At 42.4% G+C, this 27,610-nt stretch overlaps 1 protein-coding gene across 1 annotated transcript; it reads left to right on the top strand.

The window, feature by feature from the left end:
- Positions 1–21,099: 21,099 nt before the first annotated feature.
- On the top strand, positions 21,100–25,248 carry LOC117345677 (E3 SUMO-protein ligase KIAA1586-like). Its single transcript, XM_033914690.1, has 2 exons — positions 21,100–21,109; positions 22,828–25,248. The coding sequence occupies exon 2, from the start codon at positions 22,861–22,863 to the stop codon at positions 24,883–24,885; it is 2,025 nt and encodes a 674-aa protein (XP_033770581.1). The 5' UTR covers positions 21,100–21,109; positions 22,828–22,860; the 3' UTR covers positions 24,886–25,248.
- Positions 25,249–27,610: the final 2,362 nt, after the last annotated feature.

The following is a 27,610-nucleotide window of genomic DNA, read 5'->3' as shown; positions in this document are numbered from 1 at the left end:
GGGTTTGATGGGGCCAACGGCAGGAGGGAGTGGGCACTCCTCCTGCCGGGAGATGTCTCGGGAGTGGCAGCAGGAGGAATTGGACAATCCTCCTGCCACGGACATTCAGGGGGGCTTCGAGAGTTCCAGTAGGAGGGAGTGAGCATCCCTCCTGCCGGGGATGTCTTGAAAGTTGCAGCAGGAAGAATTGGGCACTCCTTCTGCCATGGACATTTGGGGGGGCTTTGGGGGTTACGGCAGGAGGGAATGGGCTTCCCTGCTGTGGCTGCTAAACTGATTGCAGCAGGGAGAATCCCTTTCCACGATCGGCTCAGCAGCCGTGTCTATTTGAAATGTAAACCAGCATTCTGCTGGCCTATATTTCAGACGCCTATCACAGCCCTAGGGAGATGCCTAAGGCTACTTCCGGGTGAAACCACACCCACGCCTAGCCTTGTGCGAGCTTATGTGGCACTACACGCCTCCCTAGGCTGGCGAAAGCACCTACAATGTAAGTGGCCTGCCTCGAGGTGTTTATTATTTTTTTTATGTGCATCTCGATTGGCTGGTTACACAGCGAAAGGATGCCTACCACCACCTAAAATCGGGACGCCATTTATAGAATTTGCCCCCTACATCTTGCTTCCTTAAGTTTTAAGTTTCACTATACCAACAAATTAAAACACACTTAGGCCTAGATTCTGTAAAGTGCGCCTAACTTAAAGGCGTGCTGTAGACGTCCTTGTAGCGCAAGTGGCAATCAGTGTTATTTAGGCACTGTTTAGACATCGTATATGCGTCTCTAATGCACTAAGCATATCTTAGGCGTCTATTAGGCACACGTTCCCAAAAACCCCATATAGATGCCAGATAGACATCCCTACAATGTTATACAGTATATAAAAAGGTGGTTTTTACTGATTTATTATCATTATTTTAGGACTGTAAGCTTTAACATAATTAACCCAAAGTATACCATCATTAAAAGGATAATAAAAACACAGTATACCATGTTTAAAAGGATATTTATAATATATTAGTTTCAGTAGGAGTTGATCTGGGAACATCAGCATGGAAGGGGGGGGGAAGCTTCACTCCTGTGCTACACAAAAACTTGTATAGCAATGGTATTATTAGCTCCTATAAGAAATGTAAAGCATAGGACTTTGAGCTTCATATAGGCTTCAAATAGACATGGTTTAAGCTCCAGAAAGGCTTTAGCACAATACATGCTATTTAGGTCATCCAATCAGCTTTCTCTGGGCATCCCACAGACGTTATTTGAGAGAGGTTTTTAGAAGCAATTCCTTGCTCTAAATCACAGGTGTCAAAGTCGGTCCTCGAGGGGGCCAGAATCCAGTCGGGTTTTCAGGATTTCCCCAATGAATCTGCATGAGATCTATTTGCATGCACTGCTTTCAATGCATATTCATTGGGGAAATCCTGAAAACCCGACTGGATTCCGGCCCTCGAGGAGGGACTTTGACACCCCTGCTCTAAATAATACTCTCTTTATCATGAAACATTGCTACAATAGGCTCCCATTCTTTTAAGCAAACAGAAAGCCCATAATTTCAATTGGCCAAGCTTAAAAACAGAATAAAACACAGAACAGACCTGAATATGGCTTCTAATTCATTGCAAATGGAGGTATGGAGCTGCACCATGATGACCTCATTGTGACATCATCAAAGGTCACCTGCACAAGTAAGAGATAGGTCAGGAGTGGAACTCACAACCTCTGGAAGATCAGTATAGCGCTTTTACTCATTGAGCCAAAGCACTTTCCACTCCAAGTTCTCTGACTCCCCTGTCATATCATAGTTTAGTGATCTGCTAAGGTAAAAATCTGCTTAGCTATCATCTCACAGTTAGCTGAGACAGAAGACTGGTAGCTCAATGGCAGCACTATTTTCACTGTCCCAAAAGCCAGAATCTCAAGTTGGGTTCAATAAATGTGACATGTGTTTTGTATCACATGCAAACTCAACTTTTGGAATAGATTATTTCTAGTATTGCTAATGTTGTGCTGTTTGAGATGAAAATTAGATGTGATAGGTTTGTAGCTTGTAATTTTTATTAAAATGAGTATTTTGTCAGCTGAAGGACATGAGGGAGTCAAACCCAGACCAGGCTCATACCCCAACTTTCATTCTAACCACTGTGCTATAGAATCAGCTATAAAATCATAGCAATTCTAAATGGATTATATTGTGCTGTTTAGGAGTCCTTTGGTAGGCTCTATGCCGTTAACTTTTTTTTTTTTTTTTTTAATCTCCAATGAACCTGGTTTTAATTAATAAAGCCATTGTACTGACCCTAGGCTTTCAATGACTTTGTGTTTATTTGTGGGGACTCCATTCCCTTGTGGTTCCTTTGCCAAAGGATTGCTTCAGAAATTTCATAGCACTGATATGCAAGTATAGTTTTTCCTTAACAAAGTAATTTGCAAAATGAGCAGCCACATCCCTACTTCAAACACAATTGGACTCTCTGTACCTGAAGGTATTTTTAGAGACATAAATTCTAGATTAAAGGTAATATATTTTGTTTCTTCTCGAGTTATACAGTGTTTGCTCATTTATGCTCTATTTGCCCACCGGCGACTTTTCAACCTAATCATTATGAAGAGCTTTTTTTCTTGAGGTTTCAGACATGTCAGTATGTCAGAGCTAATGAATGCTAAATTTGGCCCTTTTATTTTTCTGGGTGCTGAAACTGTCCTTTCCTCATATTACCATGCTTCTACTGACACTTTGGTACACATTGTTTTGAGGGACTAAAGCACAAAAATATATGATCCAATATCCTAAATTCTACAAAATGATCATAAATCAAAGTGTTGTCTGATTTGATTCCATAAATCTATCCTCTCTAAGTACAAGAGGGCCTGCTGCAGAACCCTGAATAAAGGCAAACAGTTCCTTATCCAATACATCTTCACCAAAGGAAATGATAGTGCTGAGGGTTGTATTTGACCCAGGTTTGACTATGAAATAGCAGATTGTCAAAACTATAAAGGCTTGTTTTGGTCAACCTCACATACTATATTGTTTGAAATCACTTAATTTCTCATTTTGATTTCAGGACAGTTGTGCAAGGGATAGTCTTATCTCGGCTGGACTACTGTAATGCCCTTTACCTCGGTATTTCTAATATGTGGGGAAGAGCGTTATAGTTAGTGCAAAATGCTGCAGCTAGGATGGTTATAGGCATTGAAAGAACAGCCCATATTACAGTATTCCCCCGGTCATTCGTGGTATTTTCCGACCATGAACCGCTAACAAGGAGAGGGCAGCGGGAGAGGTAGAAGAGAGCAGCCGTAGCACCGGCGAATGCAGGAAATCACTCACTGTATGCTCCGACAGCCTCTTCCTGCACTAAGTCGGGCCTTATCCAATCAGGAGCTGTTTTGACACGCAGCTCCTGATTGGTAAGGCCCGACTTAGTGCAGGCAGAGGCAGTCAGAGCATACAGCGAGTGATTTCCTGTACTCGCTGGCACTCTGGCTGCTTTCTCCTGCCTCTCCCACTGCCCTCTACAGACTCCCCCATGAAAAACCGTATTCACGGTTTTTCAAGATTCGCGGGGTTCCTGCAATGGAACCCCCCATGAATATCGGGGGAGTACTGTACACCTATTCTAAAGAAATTGCTTTGGTTGTTAATTGTATTTCAGGTCCAACAAAGTGATTTCTGTAATTCATCAAACTATTTACCATGGTATTTTAGTAGAGTTGTGGTACCTTACCAGCCAACTAGAGCCTTGAGATCAGAAAATCAAAAGTTATTAGACCCGATATGATTGAAATCTACAAATCCTGAGTGAAATAGAACAGGTACAAGTGGATCGATTTTTCACTCCGTCAAAAATTACAAAGACTAAGGGACACTCAATGAAGTTACAGGGAAATATTTTTAATAATAATAATAATTTATTTTTCATATACCGCCATACCTAAAAGGTTCTAAGCGGTTCACAACAAAAAGGTAATACATACAATGCAAGTAAAATAACATCAAGTTAAAACATGTCATACAGATAAAATACAATAGGAGGAAATTTTTTTTACTCAGAGAATAGTTAAGCTCTGGAATGTGTTGCCAGAGAACGTGATAAGAGTGGATAGCGTAGCCGGTTTTATGAAAGTCCATAGTCTGTTATTGAGAAAGACATGGGGGAAGCCATTGCTTGCCCTGTATTGGTAGCATGGAATATTGCTACACCTTAGGTTTTGGCCAGGTACTAGTGACCTAAATTGGCCATCGTGAGAACGGGCTATTGGGCTTGATGGACCATTGGTCTGACCCATTAAGGCTATTCTTATGTTCTTATGATAATGCGAGGGAAATATGCTGATACTAGAGTGACAGCTATGGCTATGTTCTGATCAGTTAAGACTTTTAAAAAGTATTAAAAACACAGCTGGTTTTTTGCAGCATTTTTGTGAGGCATCTGTTTGTTCAGTGGTACAGTGGATGTATTTTATGATAAGATATTTTAAGATTTCACTTTGTAACATTTATTTCCTAGTTTTTATGTTTGTATTTTTGTAAACTGCCTAATTTTGAAATAAACAAATAAACCTGTATTTCAGCGCTCAAAGAAGTGAAGAAAGCGATAGGAGATAAGAAAAATTCATTCCGGAAATGAAAAAAGGACAAAACCGGGGAGAACTGGAAAGAGCACAGGAAGCATCAAAAAGAATGTCACCTCGCAGTTAGAAGAGCAAAAAAAGAATATGAAGAGAGGCTAGTCAGGGAAGCACAAAATTTCAAACCGTTCTTCAAATATGTTAAAGGGAAGCAGCCGGCAAAGAAGGAGGTGGGACCGCTGGATGACGGAGATAGGAAAGGAGTGGTGAAGGAGGAAAAAGAAGTGGCGGATAGACTAAACATGTTCTTTTCGTCAGTATTTACAAAAGAGGACACTTCCAACACGCCAGAACCTGAAAAAAATCTTCAAAGGAGATCAAGCAGATAAATTAACATCCATGGAGGTAAGCCTTGAAGACGTACACAAGCAGATAGATAGATTAAAAACTGGCAAATCTCTGGGCCCGGACGGAATCCACCCTAGGGTATTGAAAGAACTAAAGGAGGAAATAGCGGAACTACTACAGCAGGTTTGCAATCTATCTCTGAAAACATGATTGGAAGATAGCTAATGTTATGCCCATCTTCAAAAAAGCATCGATAGACGACCCGGGGAACTACAGGCCGGTAAGTTTGACTTCGGTTCCGGGGAAGTTGGCGGAAGCGCTGATAAGACAGCATCGATGAGCATCTAGAAAGGAACAAACTGATGAAAACAAGCCAACATGGCTTCTGCAAGGGAAGATCGTGCCAAACGAACTTATTGCACTTCTTCGAAGGAATTAACAAATGGATGGACAAGGGGGACCCCATAGATATCGTATACTTAGATTTCCAAAACGCCTTTGACAAGGTACCCCATGAACACCTACTACAGAAACTGAAGAACCATGGGGTGGAAGGAGACGTACATAGATGGATTGGAAATTGGTTGGCAGGTAGGAGGCAAAGGGTGGGAGTGAAGGGCTACACAAAACTTTTTAGTGGGGTTAGGACTAAAGAGGACTGTGAAGATTTACAAAGGGACCTGAACAAACTGGGAGAGTGGGCGAAAAGATGGCAGATGAAGTTTAATGTTGAGAAATGTAAAGTCTTGCATGTAGGAAACAGAAACCCGATGTACAGCTCTAAGATGGGAGGGCTGGTAATTGGTGAAAGTAGGCTAGAAAAGGACTTGGGGGTATAGGTGGACAAGACAATGAAGCCGTTGGCACAGTGCGCAGTGGCCTCTAAGAAGGCGAACAGAATGCTAGGTATTATCAAGAAAGGTATTACAACCAGAACGAAAGACGTTATCCTGCCATTGTATCGGGCAATGGTGCGCCCGCATCTGGAGTACTGCGTCCAATATTGGTTGCTGTACCTTAAGCAGGATATGGCGATACTCGAGAGGGTTCAGAAAAGAGTGACATGATTGATAAAGGATATGGAAAACCTTTCATATGCTGAGAGATTAGAGAAACTGGTGCTCTTTTCCTTGGCAAAGCAGAGACTTAGAGGGGACATGATAGAGACTTACAAGATCATGAAAGGCATAGAGAAAGTGGAGAGGAACAGATTCTTCAAACTTTTGAAAACTACAAGAATGAGAGAGCATTCAGAAAAATTAAAAGGGGACAGATTCAGAACCAATGATGTCTGTGTGGTACACTGTCAAAGGCTTTGCTAAAATCTAAATACACCCCATCTAACGCACTCCCTCTACCTAATTATTTGGTCACCCAGTCAAAGAAATTGATCACAATACCTCTAGTGAATCCATGTTGCCTCCAGTCCTGTAGTCCAGAAATTTCACCATTCTCTGTTTTAAGTGTTTCCAGACTTACCGGCCTGTAATTCCCTACTTCTTTCTTACTTCCACTTTTGTGGAGAAGGACCACATCCGCCCTTCTCCAGTCCTCTGGTACCACTCCTGACTCAAGAGAATCATTGAAAAGGTCAGTCAGCGGAGCCACTGAAACTTCCCTAAGTTCCTACAGCACTCTCGGATGTACACCATCCAGCCCCATTGCTTTATCTACCTTTAATTTAGCTAGCTTCTCATGAACACAACCCTCTGAAAATCGATCAGGGTCTACCACTCCACCATCCCTATTCGCATTTGTCTTTTGAGGTCCCGCTCCTGGGTCTTCAGCTGTGAACACAGAACAGAAATATTTGTTAAGCAATTCAGCCTTTTCTTTAGCTTCCTCCCCTTCATTTTGAATCTCACAATGCTACTTTTGTACTTCTTCCTATCATTGATATATCTAAAAAATGTTTTGTCTCCCCGTTTTACCATGTCAGCTATTTTTTCTTCCATTTGTATCTTTGCTTTTCTGACTTCTCGATCAGCCTCTCTTAACTTTTCCAGATATTTTTGCCTGTCTTCCTCTTTGTGTTATCTTTTGTAGTTTATGAAAGCTAACCCCTTATTCCTTACTTTCTCAGCTACTACATTTGAGAACCAAAGCAGCCTTCTTTTCCTCTTACTTTTACTTACTTGCCTCACAAAAAGATTTGTTGCCCTTACAACAACTTCTTTCAGTTTTGCCACCTGCATTTCTACTCCTTCCAGATGTTCCCAACCAGACAACAATTCCTTCATGTAATCCACCATCCGAACAAAGTTAGTTTTTTTAAAAGTCTAGAACCTTTACTTTTGAATGAGCACTCTCTATGCCCATCTTAATATTAAACCATACCATGCAGTGATCACTGGATGCCAGATAATCACCCACTATAACAGAAACACTTTCCTTGCTTGTAAGCACTAAGACCAGTATGACCCCATTCCGTGTGGGTTCCATTACCAACTGCTGGAACAGTTCTCCTTGTAGAGAATCCAGAATCTCCCTACTTCTAGAAGACCCTTCAATAGAAGACCCCACAATCCAGGATCTTCCTACTTCTAGAAGACCCCTCAATCAACATCCGGTATATTAAAATCACCTAATAGTAAAACTTCCCCTTTTTTGGATACATATATTCTGAATGTCTACTATTAAATCTCTGTCCACTTCTTCCATCTGTGAAGGAGGCCTGTATATCATACCAATGTAAATGTATTTACCATTCCCTCTTTCCAAATTGATCCACAATGTTTCTTCCTTGCCCTGCAGATCCTGCAATTGTGTGGCTTTAATATGATCTTTAACACATAACGCTCCTCCTCCTCCTTTTCTTCCTACCCTGTCTTTCCTGAGCAGATTATAGCCCGGTATAACTGCATCACAGTCATGGTTCTCTGTGAACCATGTCTCTGTGATCACCATTATATCCAACTCACCTTCTTCCATCACTGCTTCTATACCCAGAATCTTGTTTCCCATACTTTGAGCATTAGTATATACTGCTTTCCAGACATTACCCCCTTTTCCCATCCATGTAGAGGTATTCATGAGAGCTTATATTCACCCACTTGCTTTGATCACCCTACCCCATCACTTCTAGTTTAAAGCCCTCTTTAGTAGATTATACAGCATGCCAGGAAAGACACTTCTTCCCTTCTTTGATAGATGTATACCATCCCTACTCAGCATCCCTTGGTCGAGGAAGCCAAAATGCTCTTAACGACACTATCCACATAGCCAAGCATTCATCTCCAGGATGTGTGCTTCTCTGACCTGGCCCTTACCCTTGACAGAGAAGATGGATGAGAATACCACCTGCGCACCTGACTGCTTCACCCTCTCTTCCAGAGCTACAAGGTCACTTTTGATTTGTTCACAGGGGTACCTAGCAATATTATTAGTGACAATTTGGATGAGCAGCATTGTATAGTAGTCATCAGGCTTGTTAAGTCTTGCCAATCTCACTGCAACATCTTGGATTTTAGCACCAGGTCATGGATCCAGCAATATTTGGGATTTCAAGCTTTGATCCTTCCTTTTCCTGGGAGGCTCTCATCTCCTCAACTTCCAGGACAGGACAACTTCCAGGATAGGACAACTTCCGGTTCTTCAGTTCAAGGGCCGGTGGAGTCACAATACCAATCTTGCAGGGTTCCGTAATCTGACTCCTTCCCTCAGCACAGCCTCTTCTTCCCCACTGCTGGAAATCTTTGACACCTCATGAGCTATTTCATCGATGTACCTCTCTTTCTCAGGGATACTTCTCAGTCTTGCCACCTCCTCTCTCAGTTCCTTTACTTCTTTAATGAGAGATTCAAGCTGAAGACAGCTTGCACATGGAACCACTCCCTCTGCCTGTGTAACATTTTCTGTTTGCACAGAGACAGAAGCTGTAACCTGATCAGTAGGTTTGGGGACACAATGTTTCCCAGCCATAAAAAGTACTTACACCTGGAAGAAAAAAGAAAGAACAGAAAAATCCTACCAAAGCAATGCCCTGTTCCTGGTTGGCTGAAGAGCCAAAAAAGCTCCGCCCTGGGTTGGGCGGGTGGGAACCAACCTCAAGGGCCACTTGTGGAGTCTGATCTCTAAAAACAATCCTCAGAGTTCAGTCTCAAACTAAGAGGCTGAAACCAGCCAGAGGTCTCTCCTCAAGGAGCACTTTCAGTTAGAGTGAGAGGATTCACACCCCCATGAAATATAGCGCCCATAGCCTGACTTTAAAAAGGTTTTTCAGGCCTCTCTCCCACTTACTACTCCCCAAAGTCTCAAAAAGGTCCTAAACAGATCCAAAGAAGCCTTTTAGTCAACAGCTCTCCTCAAACAAATATACGCAAATTATTTATGCAGTTCACAAGTTGCTGTTGAAACTATCTTTAATGCTGAGCCTCTACAACCTCTCCCGTAGAGCTAGGCTTATTGAGGGTTTGGAACTAGGCCAGCAGCACTCCCCTCGAGGGTTACCTGTGGAGTCTGATTTCTAAGAAAGTCCTCAGAGTTCAGTCTATAATCATAAAGAAAACCAATAACCACATATATCCTGCTGTTCTAATCATTTACATGCCTATTTATACCGGTAAGTATTTATAGAATTAACATAGTAACATAATAGATGACGGCAGATAAAGACCCGAATGGTCCATCCAGTCTTCCCAACCTGATTCAATTTAAATTTTTTTTTTTCTTCTTCTTAGCTATTTCTGGGTGAGAATCCCATAGGAGTCGTTTCACTAAGCTGATGCATACCTAATGAAAGAAAAATGGCCTAACGCAGGATGCGCTAAGGTGTTCTACATTAGTTTTGCCATTGGCGCATGCTAAGTATGTAGGGGTTTTTTCTTCTATATGTGGGGGGGCATGTTAGCAGTGGAGAATGGGCATGGTTGTGTTAATGAACTAGCACGCTGACATTAACACCGCACTAACTGATTAGCGCATCCACAACGCAGGAGTTTCAAGTTTATTAGGATTTTGTATACCGCCTATCAAGGTTATCTAAGCGGTTTTTACAATCAGGTACTCAAGCATTTTTCCCCTCTCTGTTCCGGTGGGCTCACAATCTGTCTAACGTACCTGGAGCTATGGAGGATTAAGTGACTTGCCCAGGGTCACAAGGAGCAGCGCGGGGTTTGAACCCACAACCCCAGGGTGCTAAGGCTGTAGATTCAACCACTGCGCCACACACTCCACTCCTGAACAGGAGACATTAACTGGAAGATTCTATAAAAAGTGAATGGAGAAGCACCCAGAGCTCCCATTTGGTGTCAATTAAGTGCTTGTTAACACTAATAATTGCAACAATTAAACAATTAAAGTTTCATGCAGATATCTGATTTTTTGATATATCAAATTTGGGGGTTCGAGTGCAAGAAAAACCTGGGTAAGGACACACTAATGCAGCTCTCGTGGTAAAAGGGCCTCATAGACTCTTAAATTGGATCTGATATTCAATTGGTATAATTGGGAAAATATGATCTCTGGATTTCTTTCCTATCAATAATCATGCTGTGATGTTCAGAAGCAGATTGGGCAAGAAGGATGTAATTTCTTAGAAGAGGGGTGCTATTGTGTCTCTCTTATACAGCCTGAGATTAATATAGAGTTTGTTTTTCCTGGTGCTTCCAGTCATTTCCTCTAGGTCTGTATTAAGATATTCAAAGCTGTCACCCTCCCCCCAAGCTGGTACTCTACAAGGTTTATGACTCTTTTGTCCATGCATGCCAAGTTCTGACATTTTGTGCAGAGTTGTAAAAAAAAAAATTTCTAACCATAGAGGATTTCAGATTTTCAGGCAATATAACAACCTCAGAGTCGTCATAATTCAAGGAATTGGACACAGACTCTTCGATACACGTCCATTAATAATCTTCCGCCCACATCATCTGAGTCAAATTGGAGCAGGCTGCAAATCAGCACAGATAAATCAGAACATTTTGATTTTTGTCTTTGCTTCATTCTTTGCTAGGCTCAATTTCAAAACTTTAGTTCTGGAGTGGCTAAAAATATTTTAAAGTTTATATAAATACTTATAACCTGCTTTTCCAATTAATAATCGCTTAGTGCAGAGAACAATACAACAGAAATAAAAACAATATTACATATCAATAAAAATATGCATAGGTAAAATGAACAAATAATTCTAATGTGACTATCTCAGATGTGCTAATATTTGTTTTTGGAGGGAACAAGTCCAACTCCTAGCCTGTGACTGTAATTGCATATGACAACTGATTGCTTTCTGGTTCTGGTAGGCAAAATTGTGGGAATTTATAGTGTATCAACAGTTTGTTGATTATATATATCTTCTAAGGTTACCTTCACCCTACACAACATGGTTCTCGACCACTCCATACTACTGTGAAATACTTGATTGATCGCATTTCCATATATACACCTTCTCGAAGTTTACATTCAGTCGATTCTGGAGATTTAAGTGACCCTCCTTTAAAGCAAATGAGATTACATACAACTAGAGTTACATACAACCTGGGCTCCCTCCAATTATTCCGCAAGCAACTGAAAACCTGGCTTTTCACTAAAATGTAATTCTATCCCCCCTTACTCTTCTCTTCTATATATAAGTTCATGTAAACCTTTTTTTCCTTCTCTTCCTATATTTTAAGTTCTTGTAAACTGTGCCGAGCTCCACAACATCCGTGGAGATGATGCGGTATATAAACTTAAGGTTTAGTTTAGTTAGTTTAGTTTAGAATTGGTTCATTTTCCTGTGTCGGCCCTGGTACTTGGAACAATATTCCAGTTGTATACCAAATGGTTCACTAGAATGTGGTTTTAATACCTTTAGGACCCCTGAGGAAGAAGTGTTTTTCGAAACACGGACCATGTCGGGTCCTGATTTCTAACCCAAAGTGAACTACATTTTTTGGATACAAACTGTATATTGATTCAGATTAAAGACTTGACATTTTGTGCATCACCTCTGCAGTTTTCCTTTTTCTTCGTTGTTTGACATATTACTGTAGTTTCGTTGGATTTCTTTACTTGTGTTTACATCATTCTGCTTTACTTTAGACAACAGGGAGATTTGAACACTTTTAAGATACTATTGAAATGTTACCTTTTTTGTAAAATGAAATGAGTGTTGAGCACTTATATTTTTATCTTAGAACTGAATGATGTGCTTCTGGGGAGGCTCTTGTAATTATTTGTTATTTATGGATGTTTTATAATGATTAATATGTGTGTACTTTCTGTGACCCACTTTGTTAAAGGTGGGCAATAAATAAATTATAAACTACTGAAGCTCTTTTATTAATTATAGGGCTCCTTTTATGAAGGTGCTCTAGTGTTTTTAGCACACGCACAAGATTAGCACGCACTAGCCCAAAAATTACTGCCTGCTTAAAAGGAGGCGGTAGCGACTAGCGCGTGGGGAATTTTAGCACATGCTAAGCACGCGCTAAAACCGCTAGCGCACCTTTGTAAAAGGAGCCCTTAGTTTCTGAGTTAAGAAAGATTATGGGGTCCTTTTATCAAGGCGCGGTAGGGGTTTAACGCGTGGAATACCACGCGTTAAACCGCCTGCCGCGCTAGTCGCTAACGCCTCCATTGACGAGGCGTTAGTATTTTGGCTTGCCGTGGGGGTTAGTGCGTGATGAAATGTCCGACGCGCTAACCCCCGTAGCGAACCTTGATAAAAGGAGCCCTATGAGTTTTAGAAAATGGACGTTATTGCTTCAGTTTGATATATCTGCAGCCTTTGATTCAACAGATTATAATATTATGCTGTGTAGACTGGGTACTATTGGAATGGGTAGAAAGGTATTGAATTGGTTTTCAGGTTTTTTAAGGACAAGAAGGTATTGTGTTAAAGGAATTAAGGTAATGTAAACACAGAGTATTGGAGTGCAAATTGTGGTGTTCCTCAAGGTCACCTGTGTCTCCATTGCTTTTTAATTTGTATATGAGCTCTTTCGGTGATGGTTGACACATTTAGGCATTTTTATCTTAAGTCCAGCATTGAATAATCTGGAGGAGGCTTTGAGATTTGTTCGAAAGGTAATTTATATTAGTGGATAATTGGGCAGCTGAATAATAATCCAAGTGGGTTTATTGGTCAGAAAATAGTACTGAGTACTGGAGAAATTCTTATGGCAGAAGAAAAATCTAGGATTTTGAAAATTATTTTAGACGAATTGGTACAGAGTCTTTTGTGTTTGCGTCAATTACAGGCAATATGATCTGTTTTATCTTTAGAATTGAAAAGTGACTGAGATTGTGAAAACTATATTGCAACACATTTTTGAGAAATAGAGACTGTTGAAAGTAAATAATATAAAATAAATTTGGAGGGGGAGGTTTTTATGCTGATTATTGAATTGATTATTGAATATATATATACACACACACAGGGTATACACACAGTATATATACACACAGGGTATACGAAAAGCTTCAGAACAAATGGAGCATAGCACCTTCACAGGTAATACAGCAATAATAGCTCCTAATTCAATAATCAGCATAAAAACCTCCCCCTCCTATATATAAAATATTGCCACTGGTCAAATGTGGGTAGGCTTTGGGCGATAAACTGAATGTTTTCCTAAGATAGGAAAAGCCTTCCAGTAGGAAAGCAGGACTTGATCTTCAGACCTGAGCAATGACTCACTACTCAAAAGAATGCTGCTCCTTCTTTTCCAAGTGGTTCTTTCACCAGAGTTTACCCATGAGTCTTCAGGGGCCACTGACCCTCCAGAGTAGGACCTGATTTATTTTTCTCCTTTAATGCCCATTAGTTTTATTTTAGTCAGCCTTGAATATTTCCTAAAATAAGGCCTTATATCTGTTGCAATTTGAGGGAAGGCCCAACCTGCAGGGAGTGACTAAACCCTTGAATGAATTCAGATACTCAGTTGCCTCCAAGGCTGAATTTTCCATTAGACACAGTAGGCACATGCCAAGGGGCACCTGAATTGTGCAGAACACCATGGATTTGCACATTCCTCACCCTCTTCCCTGGACAGGATCTTCCCCCACTGCCTCCCACCTAGGGGGAATGGCACTGTGTCTGAAGGCAAGAAAGATAAATTCAGCCCTAATTGCCTTGTAAGTCCCCGCTGCCAGCACTTAGATTAAATGTTTTCATTTACATATATATGTGTGTGTGTATATATATATATACACACACACACACAGGGTATACGAAAAGCTTCAGAACAAATGGAGCTTAGCACCTTCACAGGTGATACAGCAATAATAGCTCCTAATTCAATAATCAGCATAAAAACCTCCCTCTCCTATATATAAAATATTGCCACTGGTCAAATGTGGGTAAGCTTTGGGCGATAAACTGAATGTTTTCCTAAGATAGGAAAAGCCTTCCAGTAGGAAAGCAGGGCTTGATCTTCAGACCTGAGCGAGGACTCACTGCTCAAAAGAATGCTGCTCCTTCTTTTCCAAGTGGTTCTTTCACCAGAGTTTACCCATGAGTCTTCAGGGGCCACTGACCCTCCAGAGTAGGACCTGATTTATTTTTCTCCTTTAATGCCCATTAGTTTTATTTTAGTCAGCCTTGAATATTTCCTAAAATAAGGCCTTATATCTGTTGCAATTTGAGGGAAGGCCCAACCTGCAGGGAGTGACTAAACCCTTGAATGAATTCAGATACTCAGTTGCCTCCAAGGCTGAATTTTCCATTAGACACAGTAGGCACATGCCAAGGGGCACCTGAATTGTGCAGAACACCATGGATTTGCACATTCCTCACCCTCTTCCCTGGACAGGATCTTCCCCCACTGCCTCCCACCTAGGGGGAATGACACTGAAGACCCTGTGTCTGAAGGCAAGAAAGATAAATTCAGCCCTAATTGCCTTGTAAGTCCCCGCTGCCAGCACTTAGATTAAATGTTTTCATTTACATAATGCTAAGCTGCTTAATTAGTCTTTATTGACTTAAGTGTGAAAGTCATAAAATGCCATTGGCTTAATGTCTGAATACAATTGGCATTTCATTTTAATTCTCTAGGGAAACATGATAGGATAAAGGGTAATAGAAGAAGGCCTGCTGTCATGTAGTTAGAGGTCCTGGTGGCAAATTAACTAATCTGGGGCAGTCTGGGGTGATGACTTAAAAATAGTTAAGATCTACAAACCTGGAGAAAAGCTGAGCACAAAGAGAAGTCACACACTATAGCTGCCAAGCTTTTTATCTCTTTATTTTTTATTGACATATTTATATTCATATCTAAAATGGAAAAAAAGAGGAAATATTGCATTCTGTATAAAAATTCAATCAGGAAAAAGAAAACCCAAACTAAGGGGTCCTTTTATTATGGTGCACTAACCGATTTAGCGTGTGCTAAATGCTAAGGTATCCATAGAATATAATGGATGCCTTAGCATTTAGCGTGTGCTAATCTTTAGTGTGCCTTAATAAAAGGACCCGTAAGCCAGAATAATGAATAATGTAAGTGGTGACCCGCGCAAAGGTGAGGGGAAGGGAGGGAGATGGGCCTGGGGTGGAGGCTCGGAGTGAGAGAGAGAGAGAGAAAGGGCAGTTGGGCAGATGATGGAAGTGGGGAGAAGGGAGAGAGAGAAGAGGGCAGACGGATGTCAGTTGAGAGGGGAGAGCAGATGCTGAATGGAAGTGGAGAAAGAGTACACATACTGGATGGAAGGAGGGGAGATAGAAAAAGGCATATGCTGGATGGGGGAAAGAAGAGAGTTAGTGAGATAGTGGAGGGGTGAAGGAAAGGGGTGGCAATCTGTGGGTAGGCACAGTGAAAAGAGGGAAACTGAGGACTGAATAGTAAGAGAGAATTTAACTTAGACAGAAGAAGAAAATAGAGAAGAGAGAGATGCCAGAGCATGGGGGGAAAGGGGGAAGGAGACAGAAATATCAGATCTGAGTGGAGGAAATGAGAAGAGAGAGGGAAATGGAAGGAGAGAGATGCCAGACCATGAGGGGAACCGAGGGAAGAAGATGGATGCCAGACCAAGGGCGCAGGGGGAGAAATGGAAAGATGGAAAGGGGTTGGCAGACTGTTTCTGGAAGGGGCAGACAGTAGATGGAAGGAAGATAATGACAAGATGAAGAAAGCAGAAACTGGGAGACAAAGGTTGTTAGATTCCATCAACTCGTGCTCGAATCCTAGTCCAAGTTAGATGAATATTCGAAAAGAGCAAAGAACACCAAAGCCCTCTATAACTTTGCTTCATCGACTGGGTGGATTACAATAAACTATGGAGAACTCTAGTGCAAATGGGAATATCCAAAAACATAATTCAGCTGATAGAGAACCTATATGAAAATCAAGACAACAAAGCCTTCGGGCGAAACATGTTGAACCCATAGGTCCTACCCGATGTTCAAAGATTTAGCTGACAAAAACTACGGTTAAAGCTAAGTACAAAGTTTTTAACTATTAATTTAAAATTAGGAATTGATTTTCACAATGAATTATGCACATGAATTGCACGGAGCACTTTATAAAAATATAATTTATGTCTGATGATGAGACAAAAGCCAACAAGAGAAGTGAGCCTAAGAATAAATTGGCTGGTGGTTGGCTTGATCTGAAGACTAAATTAATTATAAAAAATTGCATAAACTATGACCAGCATCAGTGACAGCTCTCATGCTTGGTCTGCAGACTGGATACACAAAGTACTGTTATATTTAATGTAATTGGGAGAGTTGCACAAAAGAGTCCTACTATTTCAAGAGACTGGCCACCCAGACAATCACTGGAGCCTGGAAGAAAAATTTTAGCACCCACTGCTTGTTGAATCAAAGAAGATCTTTTTTTTCACCCTTACATATCTAGGTGGGTCTAATGAAGAACTTTGTCAACATCATGGACAAGACAAAAGCAGCTTTCAAGTATCTTCATGGAAAATGTTCAAGGTTAAGTGAAGCTAAGACAAAGATAAGTGTCTTTGTAGGTCTTCATATATGCCAACGTCTTCATGATAATGCATTTGATCATACACTGAGTGCCAAGGAAAAACAGCAAGGAAGTCCTTCCAGTTAGTGGTGACAAATTTTCTTGGCAATAACAAGGCTGACTATAAGCAGTTGGTAGAAAACTTTCTCTAGGCATACAAAAGCCTTGGCTGCAGCATGTATTCTCGTCTAGATCTTTATCCATCCAACTGCGGAGCGATGAGCATGATGAATAATTTCACCAAGACATTACCGGAATGGAGAAACATTATCAGGGCAAACAGAGCCCATCATTGCTTGCAGACTATTGCTGGTCATTGAAAAGAGATGTTCCATTTCATGAACACAAGAAACAGGCCAAGAAGCACCAAGTAAGCACAACTTATAAGGAATAAATGTGTCACAATCTAAGAAAAGGTACCAAGTCTTAGTGCATGCTTACTTGAGGAGAAACAAGGCAACAATGTCAGTTGGGTTCTGTTAATAACTAAAAATTTCTGCTAATTGAAACGATATATCTCTGGCAAATGAAATGATAGAAAGAAGTGGTTTACTGCACTTGAATCAGCATCTTCTTGATTACTTAGCCAGCTGAATAACTCAATTTCTAAGACTTGGAGCTCCTTTTACTAAGGTGGGCTAGGGCTTTAACGCGTGGAATAGCACGTACCACATTGCCGCGTGTGCTAGACCTTAACACTAGCATTGAGCTGGCGTTAGTTCTAGAAGCGTGGAGGGGCATAATAAAAAAAAAATGTCTAAGTCCCCTTTTGGTCTAAAGCCTTAAACGTTGAAAGTAGAAGCAGGGAAAATGTCCATTATCAAAAAAAATGTCCAAAAGGAGGTTTTTTCGATAATGGCTTGCCTCTACGTTCAGCTGTTTAAACGCCCAGACCACCACTATGTCTATACTAACAACATATAATCAACCTTAAAAAAGCCTAACTCCCAAACGCCCAAAACAAGAGTTTTTAGGTGAAGGAGGAGCCAGTCCTTCGTCTAAAAGCTGGACTCTGTAACCGGTGTCTGGCAAAAACAACACCGGTTACAGAATCCACCCCCACCCACCTACAACAATTGGGGCAAAAGGGAGCCCAAGCCAGCCCATGTGCTTAAAGCCCCACCCACATTGGCCCAGGCGCCTCAGGCCCTACTTGTGGGCAAGGTTTGAGCCGCGTAGGCCAATCAGGCCCTAAGGCCAGCCATTCAACGGATGGCTGGCCTGCCGGATTGATGGGCTTGGCACCCGTCCGTCCGGCCAACGATTTAAAGGTACGGGGGGATTGGGGTGGGGGGATCGAGGGGTCGGCGGGGGGGGTGTTGAGGGCAGGAGGGCCTGGGATCCCTCCTGCCCGTATTTTAGTGGGGGTGGGAGGTAGTGGGTTCACCTGGGCAGAAGTTTGGCTCCCTCCTGCCCGATCTTGTGGGGGGATCATGCTAGGAGGGCTTGGGCTCCCTCCTGGCCCCATCATAAATGGCGTGGGGGGAGGGGAGGTTGGGGATCACCGGGGCAAGAGGCTTCCTCTTGCCCCGATGCTGTCAGGGACGGTCAGGGCTGGCGGGGCAAGAGGACTTGGGCTCCCTCTTACCCCGATGCTTGTGGGAATGGTGGGGGCTGGCGAGGCAAGAGGGCTTGGGCCCCCTCATGCCCTGATGCTGTCAGGAGTTCGAGGTGTCGCCGGGCAGGAGGGCTTTGGCTCCCTCCTACCCGATCGTAATCGCCGGGGGAGGGCTGATCGCTGCAGCAGAGATGGCTCATCTCTCCTGCTGGTGATGGTGATCGCCCACCCCCCTCCGAACCGTGGCACTTCAGTTTGAGATTCGCCGGCAGGGGAGATGCCCTGCCGCAATGCTCACCCCAAAGTGCTGCAGTCTGGAGGGGGGTGGGCGATCACCATTGCGGCAGGAGAGATGAGCCATCTCTCCTGCAGCGAACGTTACAGTAGGGGGTAGACAGGTTGATGGGGCTGCAGCGATCAGCTCAGCGGCCCCTTTTCAGCAGTTATACCTGTTTTGACTTGGTCTAAGTCAAAACGTATAAGTGCCAACTAGGCAACCTGCCTAAAGTTTTGGTTATACCTGTTGCATGCCTAGGTCTAGGTCGGCCCACCTCCTGCCCTTTCCCCTCCTTTAAAAATGCCTCTTTTTGCTCTATGCATTTAGAGGCAGGGAAAGGCCTAAACTGGTTTTAGATACGTCTAAAACCAGCTTTGATTACGGTTACTTGGACGATCAGGTTTTTTGATCGTCCAAGTACCCATTTAGGCCACTTTTTAGACTCCACCATCCCTATTCGTATTTGTCTTATGCGGTCCCGCTCCTGGGTCTTCAGCTGTGAACACAGAACAGAAATATTTGTTAAGCAATTCAGCCTTTTCTTTAGCTTCCTCCCCTTCATTTTTGAATTTCACAATGCTACTTTTGTACTTCTTCCTATCACTGATATATTTTAAAAATGTTTTGTCTCCCCGTTTTACCATGTCAGCTATTTTTTCTTCCATTTGTATCTTTGCTTTTCTGACTTCTCGATCAGCCTCTCTTAACTTTTCCAGATATTTTTGCCTGTCTTCCTCTTTGTGTTATCTTTTGTAGTTTATGAAAGCTAACCCCTTATTCCTTACTTTCTCAGCTACTACATTTGAGAACCAAAGCAGCTTTCTTTTCCTCTTACTTTTACTTACTTGCCTCACAAAAAGATTTGTTGCCCTTACAATAACTTGTTTCAGTTTTGCCACCTGCATTTCTACTCCTTCCAGATGTTCCCAACCAGACAACAATTGTTTTTTTTATTATGAGCCCTATAGCGTGCGGTGTAGCATGTGGTAATTTCCAGCGTACACTAAAAACACTAGCCCTTGGTCCCTTTTCTTGGATTATGACACAAATTATAGCGTGCATATGAGCATATACTGTATACATAACAGATTTTGTCTCTTCTTTCACAACCAATTGTGCTTATAAAAATTTTTACAGATTTTTTTAAATTTTACATAAAGAGATCAGGTGAAATGTTGTCATGTAAAGCAAACAAACACAGATAAAAAGACCTAGGTTTACAATTTTTATTAAAACTATACTATCTAGATAATATATATATAGCTCACATATAAAATGTAAAAACTTAAATATCTTGGAAACAGAAACAGTAGCCAATCAGAGGTTTTGTCATATTTGAATTCAGCACATCAAAGTCCATAATAAATAGCGCATTTTATTATTGAGGCAGATGACTTCTAAAAAAAGTGTTATGTAAGGAGTACTAGAAACTTACACTGGACACCTGTCTTGTTAATGAAGACACCATCATAGCCAAGGTAAGCATAAAAAAATGTCTAATTAATCACTGTTAGAATCATAAACACAACTTATGAGCCTAGCAATCATACCTTCTTCAGACTATTATGGTTCACTCATAATGCATTTCCAAAATATGTCAAAAATAAATCAGGTAAATAATTTCAGATCCAGGAACAAGAACAACAGATGAATAAAAAATAAATAACAGGCAATTTTAAATTTCGAGGGATAGGTCTAGTTATGTTGACTGAAGGTTCTTCAAGGATAAAATACAGTAAAATGTGCCTGAGGTTGCCCTTATGATTTAAATTTATGAGTAATAAAATTGTTTTATAGATTCTAATTTGCTGAGTTGATCAGAGATTACATGGGTCATGCACATTACTGGGCATTCGCTGAATGTCAATGAGCTGCTTCAACAGCTGCCGATAACAGGCATACAATTTATACTGAGGCTCCAATACATCTTTCTTTCCTTTAATAAAGACATCTGCCAGCACCAGAAATGGTAATCATTGCAGAAGTTAATGGATCCAAGTGACCATTGCCTAACATTTGTATATATGACAGGACAGGATATTATGTGGATGGATGTGAGCAACCTGACCAAAGCAAACAAGGTTTTTCCAGTTTGCTCACTAGGAAAGCTGCTCCTTTAGCCTGAATAGTAGAATACGTGGTTTAAAACTACAGGGCTGCAGAGCCATATACTAATATGGAAAATCAAGGAAGCAGTTGTACTAGGAAGTGCATTGTTGTATACCACTGTAAACTCTGCCAATCTGGAGCATTCTTACATGGGTTTTCAGTCTCCTGTTTGGCAGACTGGGCACCCTTCATATGGTAGACTAGCCCCATCCTGATGAATCCCAGGAGGCACCATGCAAGGGAGAACGCCACCAGTGTTCCCGCTAAGCTGCGCTGGCGTGCGCTGGCGCACAAAATATTACATCGCAGCGCACAAGTTTCTCGTCACAGCGCGCACACGCGTCGCAAAGGTAAGGGGAGGCTGGGGGAGGAATCGGACGTCGGGGTGGGGGTGCGAGGGTTCACGGAAGTTTCGCCCCCCACATTTCGCCCCCAGCAATTCGCCCCTCACATTTCGCCCCCCACATTTCGCCCCCAGGTATGTTTCGCCCCCGGTGGTGTGGCTGCCGCCGTCTCATCTGCTCAGCGTGGCTGGAGTCCTTCCCCTCCCTGGGCGGCCCGGCTGTGTGGGAGGGGGGATTGGGGTTTCCGACCCTGGGCGGCCCGGCTGTGTGGGAGGGGGGATTGGGGTTTCCGACCCTGGCCCGGCTGTGTGGGAGGGGGGATTGGGGTTTCCGACCCTGGCCCGGCTGTGTGGGAGGGGGGATTGGGGTTTCCGACCCTGGCGGCCGCGTCGCTGTCTTCCCCTCCCTGGGCGGCCCGGCTGTGTGGGAGGGGGGATTGGGGTTTCCGACCCTGGCCCGGCTGTGTGGGAGGGGGGATTGGGGTTTCCGACCCTGGCCTGGCTGTGTGGGAGGGGGGATTGGGGTTTCCGACCCTGGCGGCCGCGTCGCTGTCTTCCCCTCCCTGGGCGGCCCGGCTGTGTGGGAGGGGGGATTGGGGTTTCCGACCCTGGCGGCCGCGTCGCTGTCTTCCCCTCCCTGGGCGGCCTGGCTGTGTGGGAGGGGGGATTGGGGTTTCCGACCCTGGCGGCCGCGTCGCTGTCTTCCCCTCCCTGGGCGGCCCGGCTGTGTGGGAGGGGGGATTGGGGTTTCCGAACCTGGCGGCCGCGTCGCTGTCTCCCAGCCGCCCTGCTCCGGCCCCGGGCAGGGCGCGATGCACTGGAGAGCCGGGGAGCCAGAGAGAGAGTTGGGGGAGGCAGAGAGCAGGTTGATTTCAGGGCTGCAGGGCTCAGGGGCGAAATGTGCAGGGGCGAAATGTGCGGGGGCGAAATGTGTGGGGGCAAAACATCCGGGGGGCGAAATGTGTGGGGGCGAAATGTGTGGGGGCGAAACATACCTGGGGGCGAAATGTGGGGGGCGAAATGTGAGGGGCGAATTGCTGGGGGCGAAATGTGGGGGGCGAACCTTCCGGATCCCGGGTGCGAGCAGGGAGGGGGGCGATCGGAAGAGGCGTACGGCAGATGGCAGGGCGGCGAGAGGAGAGTCGGGTGGGGGGGGGAGTAACACCGGAAGAGAGCGGCAAATCCGGGCAAGGCAAGACTTGCAGAGGCGTACCTAGGGGGTGCGGGGGGTCGATCCCGACGGTCCGCTCAGCTCGCCAACAAGGAGAGGCAGCCGGACTCGCGTACGCTCCGACCGCCTCTTCTTGCAAGAAGCCGGGTCTTATTCAATCAGGAGCTGCTTTGACATGCAGCTCCTGATTGGATAAGGCCCGACTTCGTGCAGGAAGAGGCGGTCAGAGCAGACGCGAGTGATTTCCTGCACTAGGCACCACATGAAGTCACCCACCGTACCACTCGATTCGGGTAAGCGCAGGTATCGGTGGGTGGCTTATTTGCGGGGGTGCCTTATTTTATATTTTTGTCTAAAAAGGGGGGGCTGTCTTATTTGATGGCCCTGCCTTATCATCGGGGAAACACGGTACTACTACTAGTAAATTAGTAATGCGCTACAAAACTGAGGCCGCACGAGCGCCATTGTTTATCTATACATGCATGAAGCAAGTTCTTTTCAAGTTTCGATCGTTTGAAGCGTGTGCATAAACTTTCTTTTGCGATCTTCCATAGATTCAGTCAAATAATTTTTACATCCATTCGAAAATGTCGAAGCGTAAAGAGAATGAAGAGTTTGGTAGCAGCACAAAGAAAAAGCGCAGCCAATTTAAGAAGGAATGGCTGACCGAGTTTTTGGTTGACACCACGTTGCCGCACGCGAGTGGACGGAAAACAGTGGCGATGAAAGAAATATTCGAATATAGCGACACGGACAACGCATTAATTTGCTCCCTATGCCGAAAAGCAGGTGTTAACGGAGAATGGAGCACAGGGAAGACTTGGTCTGAGTGGAAAATTGATTATTTAAAGCGTCATCTGAATCATAATTCTCATTTAGAAGCGGTTCAAAAGCTTCACAATCAAAGCCGAGGTTTTCTAATGAATTTCTTGAAAGAAACTCCCGATAGTCGGAACAACAGAATCGAATACGCACAGAGATATAAATCAAGTCCAGAGGAAGTTAACATTTTAATTGATAATATATTGCTAGCGGTAAAGTTGAATTCGTCCATGCTATCCGTCCAGGAAATTCACAATCACATGGCTAAATACGTAAAAATACCTGATAGCTGGAGAAGCAAAAACTATGCTTTCGAGTTCCTTGACTGCATAAATGCCATTGTTAAACGGGAAACATTTACAGAAATCCGGAGGTCTCCTTTTCATACCCTAATAATTGATGAAAGTACTGATATTTCTGTTTCGAAAATGCTCATAATATACATTAAATTTAGAAGAAGTGGCAGCAACATTCATGAGACAGTTTTTGCTGGCATCAAACATCTAACTGCTTGTGACAGCACAGCTATAGTTGATGCTATAAAGCAGTTTTATAGTGAGAACGATTTAGATTTCAGTCGTATGGTCATGTTCACGTCCGATGGAGCATCAGTCATGCTTGGGAAGCATAATGGTGTAGCTGCAAAGTTACGTCAATCAGTTCCTCATCTTCTAGAGCAACACTGTGTAGCTCACCGCGAAGATCTAGGCATAGACGATGCATGGAAAACGATCCCATTCATGAAAGAGATCGAAACTCTAATACGCACCGTGTATACGATTTTCAGTAGATCGAGCGTACGAAAAGCCAAACTGGAGGATATTGCTAATGCTGCAGACTCAGATGTCATTTCATTTAAAGCTATACATGATGTTAGGTGGCTGTCTCGGCACTTTGCTGTAAGTGCAGTGGTTAGAAATTATGACATCCTGTTAGAATATTGTCAAGAACAGGTGGAAGAAGACAATGATCCCGTGCACAAATACTGCCTGACTAAATTGAGTAATCTGGAATTTAAAGTTGCGCTATTTATTCTCTGCGATGTTCTTGAGGAGCTTGGATCACTGTGTAAGCTTCTTCAGAAGAGTTGTTTGGCACCTTTGGATGCATTCCAGTTCACTAAAGCCAAATTAAGGAAACTCAGATCTCAATATCTGGGAGAAAAACCACATTTCAATGAAAATGTTGAAACTCTCATTTCATCTTGTAATTCTGTAATTAAAACAGATCATATTCTTACATTTATTACACAAACTTGTGATCATATGGACAAAAGATTTCCTGACAATGAATTAGAGGACTGGCGTGTTTTCGACAAAGACTGTATCTCAAATCCGTCCAACTTAGAGGAATTTACATTTGGAAACGAACAATTTTCACGATTATCTAACCGTTATTTTCTGTTAATGAACAAAGATGATGAACATTGTTTCAAAAGGCAGCTTATTTCAGAATATTCGGAGTTCAAATATATTATTGCTGAAAAAGTAAAAGCAGGAGCTATACAAACGCTTCAGGAAATGTACAATTTTGCTCAGCAGCATAAACAGTTCAGTGGACTAAATGCTCTATTAGACGTGTGTGGCACCTTTCAGGCTTCAAGTGCCGATTGTGAGAGAGGATTTAGCTTGATGAATGCTATAAAGACAAAGACTCGTAATAAGTTAAGAGTAGAACATTTGGAATGCCTAATTAGAATCAAACTTTATTTAGCCACAGGAAATAATGTAAACATAGACAGTGTTTACAATTTTTGGAAATCAGAAAAAGGCAGAAGAGAACAATCTTAATAAAGAATTTTGGAGCCTAAAAGCCTATGGAGAACTTCCAGAACATGCTAAAATCAATGAAACGGACACATTTGGCCCCGGTGATGACGATGAAATCCAGTTTGATGATATTGGGGATGATGATGAAGATATTGATGATATCTAACTTGAGTGAAGAATTGATTCCATTCCAGTTTCACAACAATTATTCTACAACATATTGAGTGAACTCTTCTCACTGAAGGCAAACTTTGTGCCCAATAAAATGGTTTTCAATATTTTGTTTTAATGTATTTATACTTTTGTGTAGAAGCTGGAATTGATAGATTGTCTAGAAATTGAAAGCATCAAACGTATTGTCTTCTGGACTGTTTTTAATTTACAGTTTACACATATGGATGTAACAGACATAACTACATTTGTTGTAAAACATTTATTAAGATATCATTTCATCCCTACAATTTCTGTAGACTGTTTTAAAATAAATTTGAGTTTTTCTGGTAAAAAAAAAAAAAAATAAAAATAAAGAATTTTGTACTTTCAAGAATTAATGCGTTGTTTTGTGTTCTTAAAAATATTATTTAACGTTATTTAATTTAGCGTGTAGGCCTAAAATTCCTTTGAATACCTCGTCCTCATGTATCAGCAACTTTGACAACATATTTATTTGGCTCATAACTTGCTGGCGCCCGATATTTTTAGCTCACAGTGAAAAAAGTTTGCTCACAACACCCGCCCGCTTAGAGGGAACACTGAACGCCACTGTTTTGAAGATGACAGTTTGCAAGGCAGAAGTGGGTGAGCACATTCCTGCCTTATTTAAGGTATGAGAATCTGGGGGCATAGACATGAGGTCACGGGGTGGGGGGTGACCAAGGTTAAATTGAATGCAGGGGTGTGATAGAGGAAGGGAGGGTGCCACTAGACACCAAGGACATTGATAGAAAGAGAAAGTAGGAGAGAGGGAGGGGAGGAGAAAAAGAGAGAGATACAGAACAATGGAAGTGAGGAAGGTAAGAAAGGAAGAAGACAGATGGAATAGCCTATCGTACTACCTGCATCAGTTCTCTACCTACTACCAATTCAGGAAACTGTTGAACACATATCTCTTCTCATCATAATTCTCATGGCTTATAATCTAATCTAAGGCTTAACTTTATATACCGAGTCATCATTCTAAGAAAGCTCGACTCGGTTTACAGCAGTTAACTTAGATAGAAACCATAAGGAATAATGGCGAAATTTCAAGAAAGTTAATTTTCAAAGTGTTTGACAAATAGAGTGGTTTTTAAAGATTTACAAAAAAAATGGAAGTGAACCAGAACTCCTTAAAATAAAAGGAAGATCATTCCAAAGTTGAGAGAAAACCAAAGATTGACAAAAAATCTTGACTTCTTTACTCCCTTTTCTAGAAGGAAGGGAAAGTTCAAATTGTTGGATGCCTCTTGCAAAAGAAAATCTGTAAACATTCCAAGATAAAGGAATAAGAGGAGTAAAGATACCATATAGGATTTTGAAAACAACACAAGCACATTTAAACTGAACTCTAAAATAAACCGGAAGCCAATGAAGACTCTGAAGCAATGGAGTCACATGGTCAAATTTACGTTTCCCAAAGATCAATTTCGCAGCAGTATTCTGAATTAGTTGCAATCTATGAAGACAGATTTTTGTAATGCTGAGGTAGATAACATTGCAGTAATCAAGGCGAGATAGTATAATTGACTGAACTAAAATGGAAAAGTGACGGTGATGAAAGAGATGTCTAACCTTCCTCAGCATATGTAGATTAAAGAAGCATTTCTTGACCAAAGAGTTTATTTGATCCTTAAAAGAGAGAGAGGATCACAAAGGACTCCCAAAATCTTAGCAGAGAACTCCTTATAACTTACTAGCTGATGACCCGGCGTTGCACGGGTATTTAATTATGGCAATAACACTGTGAATGGATTCAAATAAAGATACTTTATACTGGTGAATTAAATTATTTTTTTACAGCTTAATAAAAAGTACAATATTCAAATTATAATGTTAAATATTTGACAAAATGAATACAATAAAACTAATGCAAAACGTGATTATAAACAACATTTTTAGTTTCACCTCCAGGAGCAAGAACATATAAATTGTTGGGTGAACCCACCCTTGAGCAAGCAACATAGAGTTGTGGGCCGAGAGACCCCCAGAACATATCACCCCAGTTAGTGAGGGATCTGCATACCAAGTTTCGTTCAAATCGGTCAAGCCGTTTTAGATTTACTGTGAGAATGGCAGCTGTTTACATTTTTTCCATTGACATGAATGGGTGAAATCTGATTTTATGTTTGTAGCACCGCCCACATGTGCAGGTGGGCCGTGAGACCCCCAGAACATATCACCCCAGGTAGTGAGGGATCCGCATACCAAGTTTCGTTCAAATCGGGCAAGCCGGTTTTGCGGAGGCAGTTTTTACATTTTTTCCATTGACATGAATGGGTGAAATCTGATTTTCTGTTTGTAGCTCCGCCCAGGTGTGCAGGTTGGCCGCGATACCCCCAGAACATATCACCCCAGGTAGTGAGGGATCTGCATACCAAGTTTCGTTCAAATCGGGCAAGCCGTTTTTGCGTTGGCAGCTGTTTTACATTTTTTCCATTGACATGAATGGGTGAAATCTGATTTTATGTTTGTAGCTCCGCCCACATGTGCAGGTGGGCCGTGAGACCCCCAGAACATATCACCCCAGGTAGTGAGGGATCGGCATACC

The sequence above is a fragment of the Geotrypetes seraphini genome, chromosome 1, assembly GCF_902459505.1.
Source record: "Geotrypetes seraphini chromosome 1, aGeoSer1.1, whole genome shotgun sequence".
In the NCBI taxonomy this organism is placed as follows: Eukaryota; Metazoa; Chordata; class Amphibia; order Gymnophiona; family Dermophiidae; genus Geotrypetes; species Geotrypetes seraphini.
The sequence above is the reverse complement of the archived record's forward strand: the minus strand, read 5'-3'. Positions and strand labels throughout refer to the sequence as shown.

Excerpts from the sequence above, each read along its gene's own strand:
- LOC117345677 (XM_033914690.1), top strand. The coding sequence starts at position 22,861 with ATGTCGAAGCGTAAAGAGAATGAAGAGTTTGGTAGCAGCACAAAGAAA.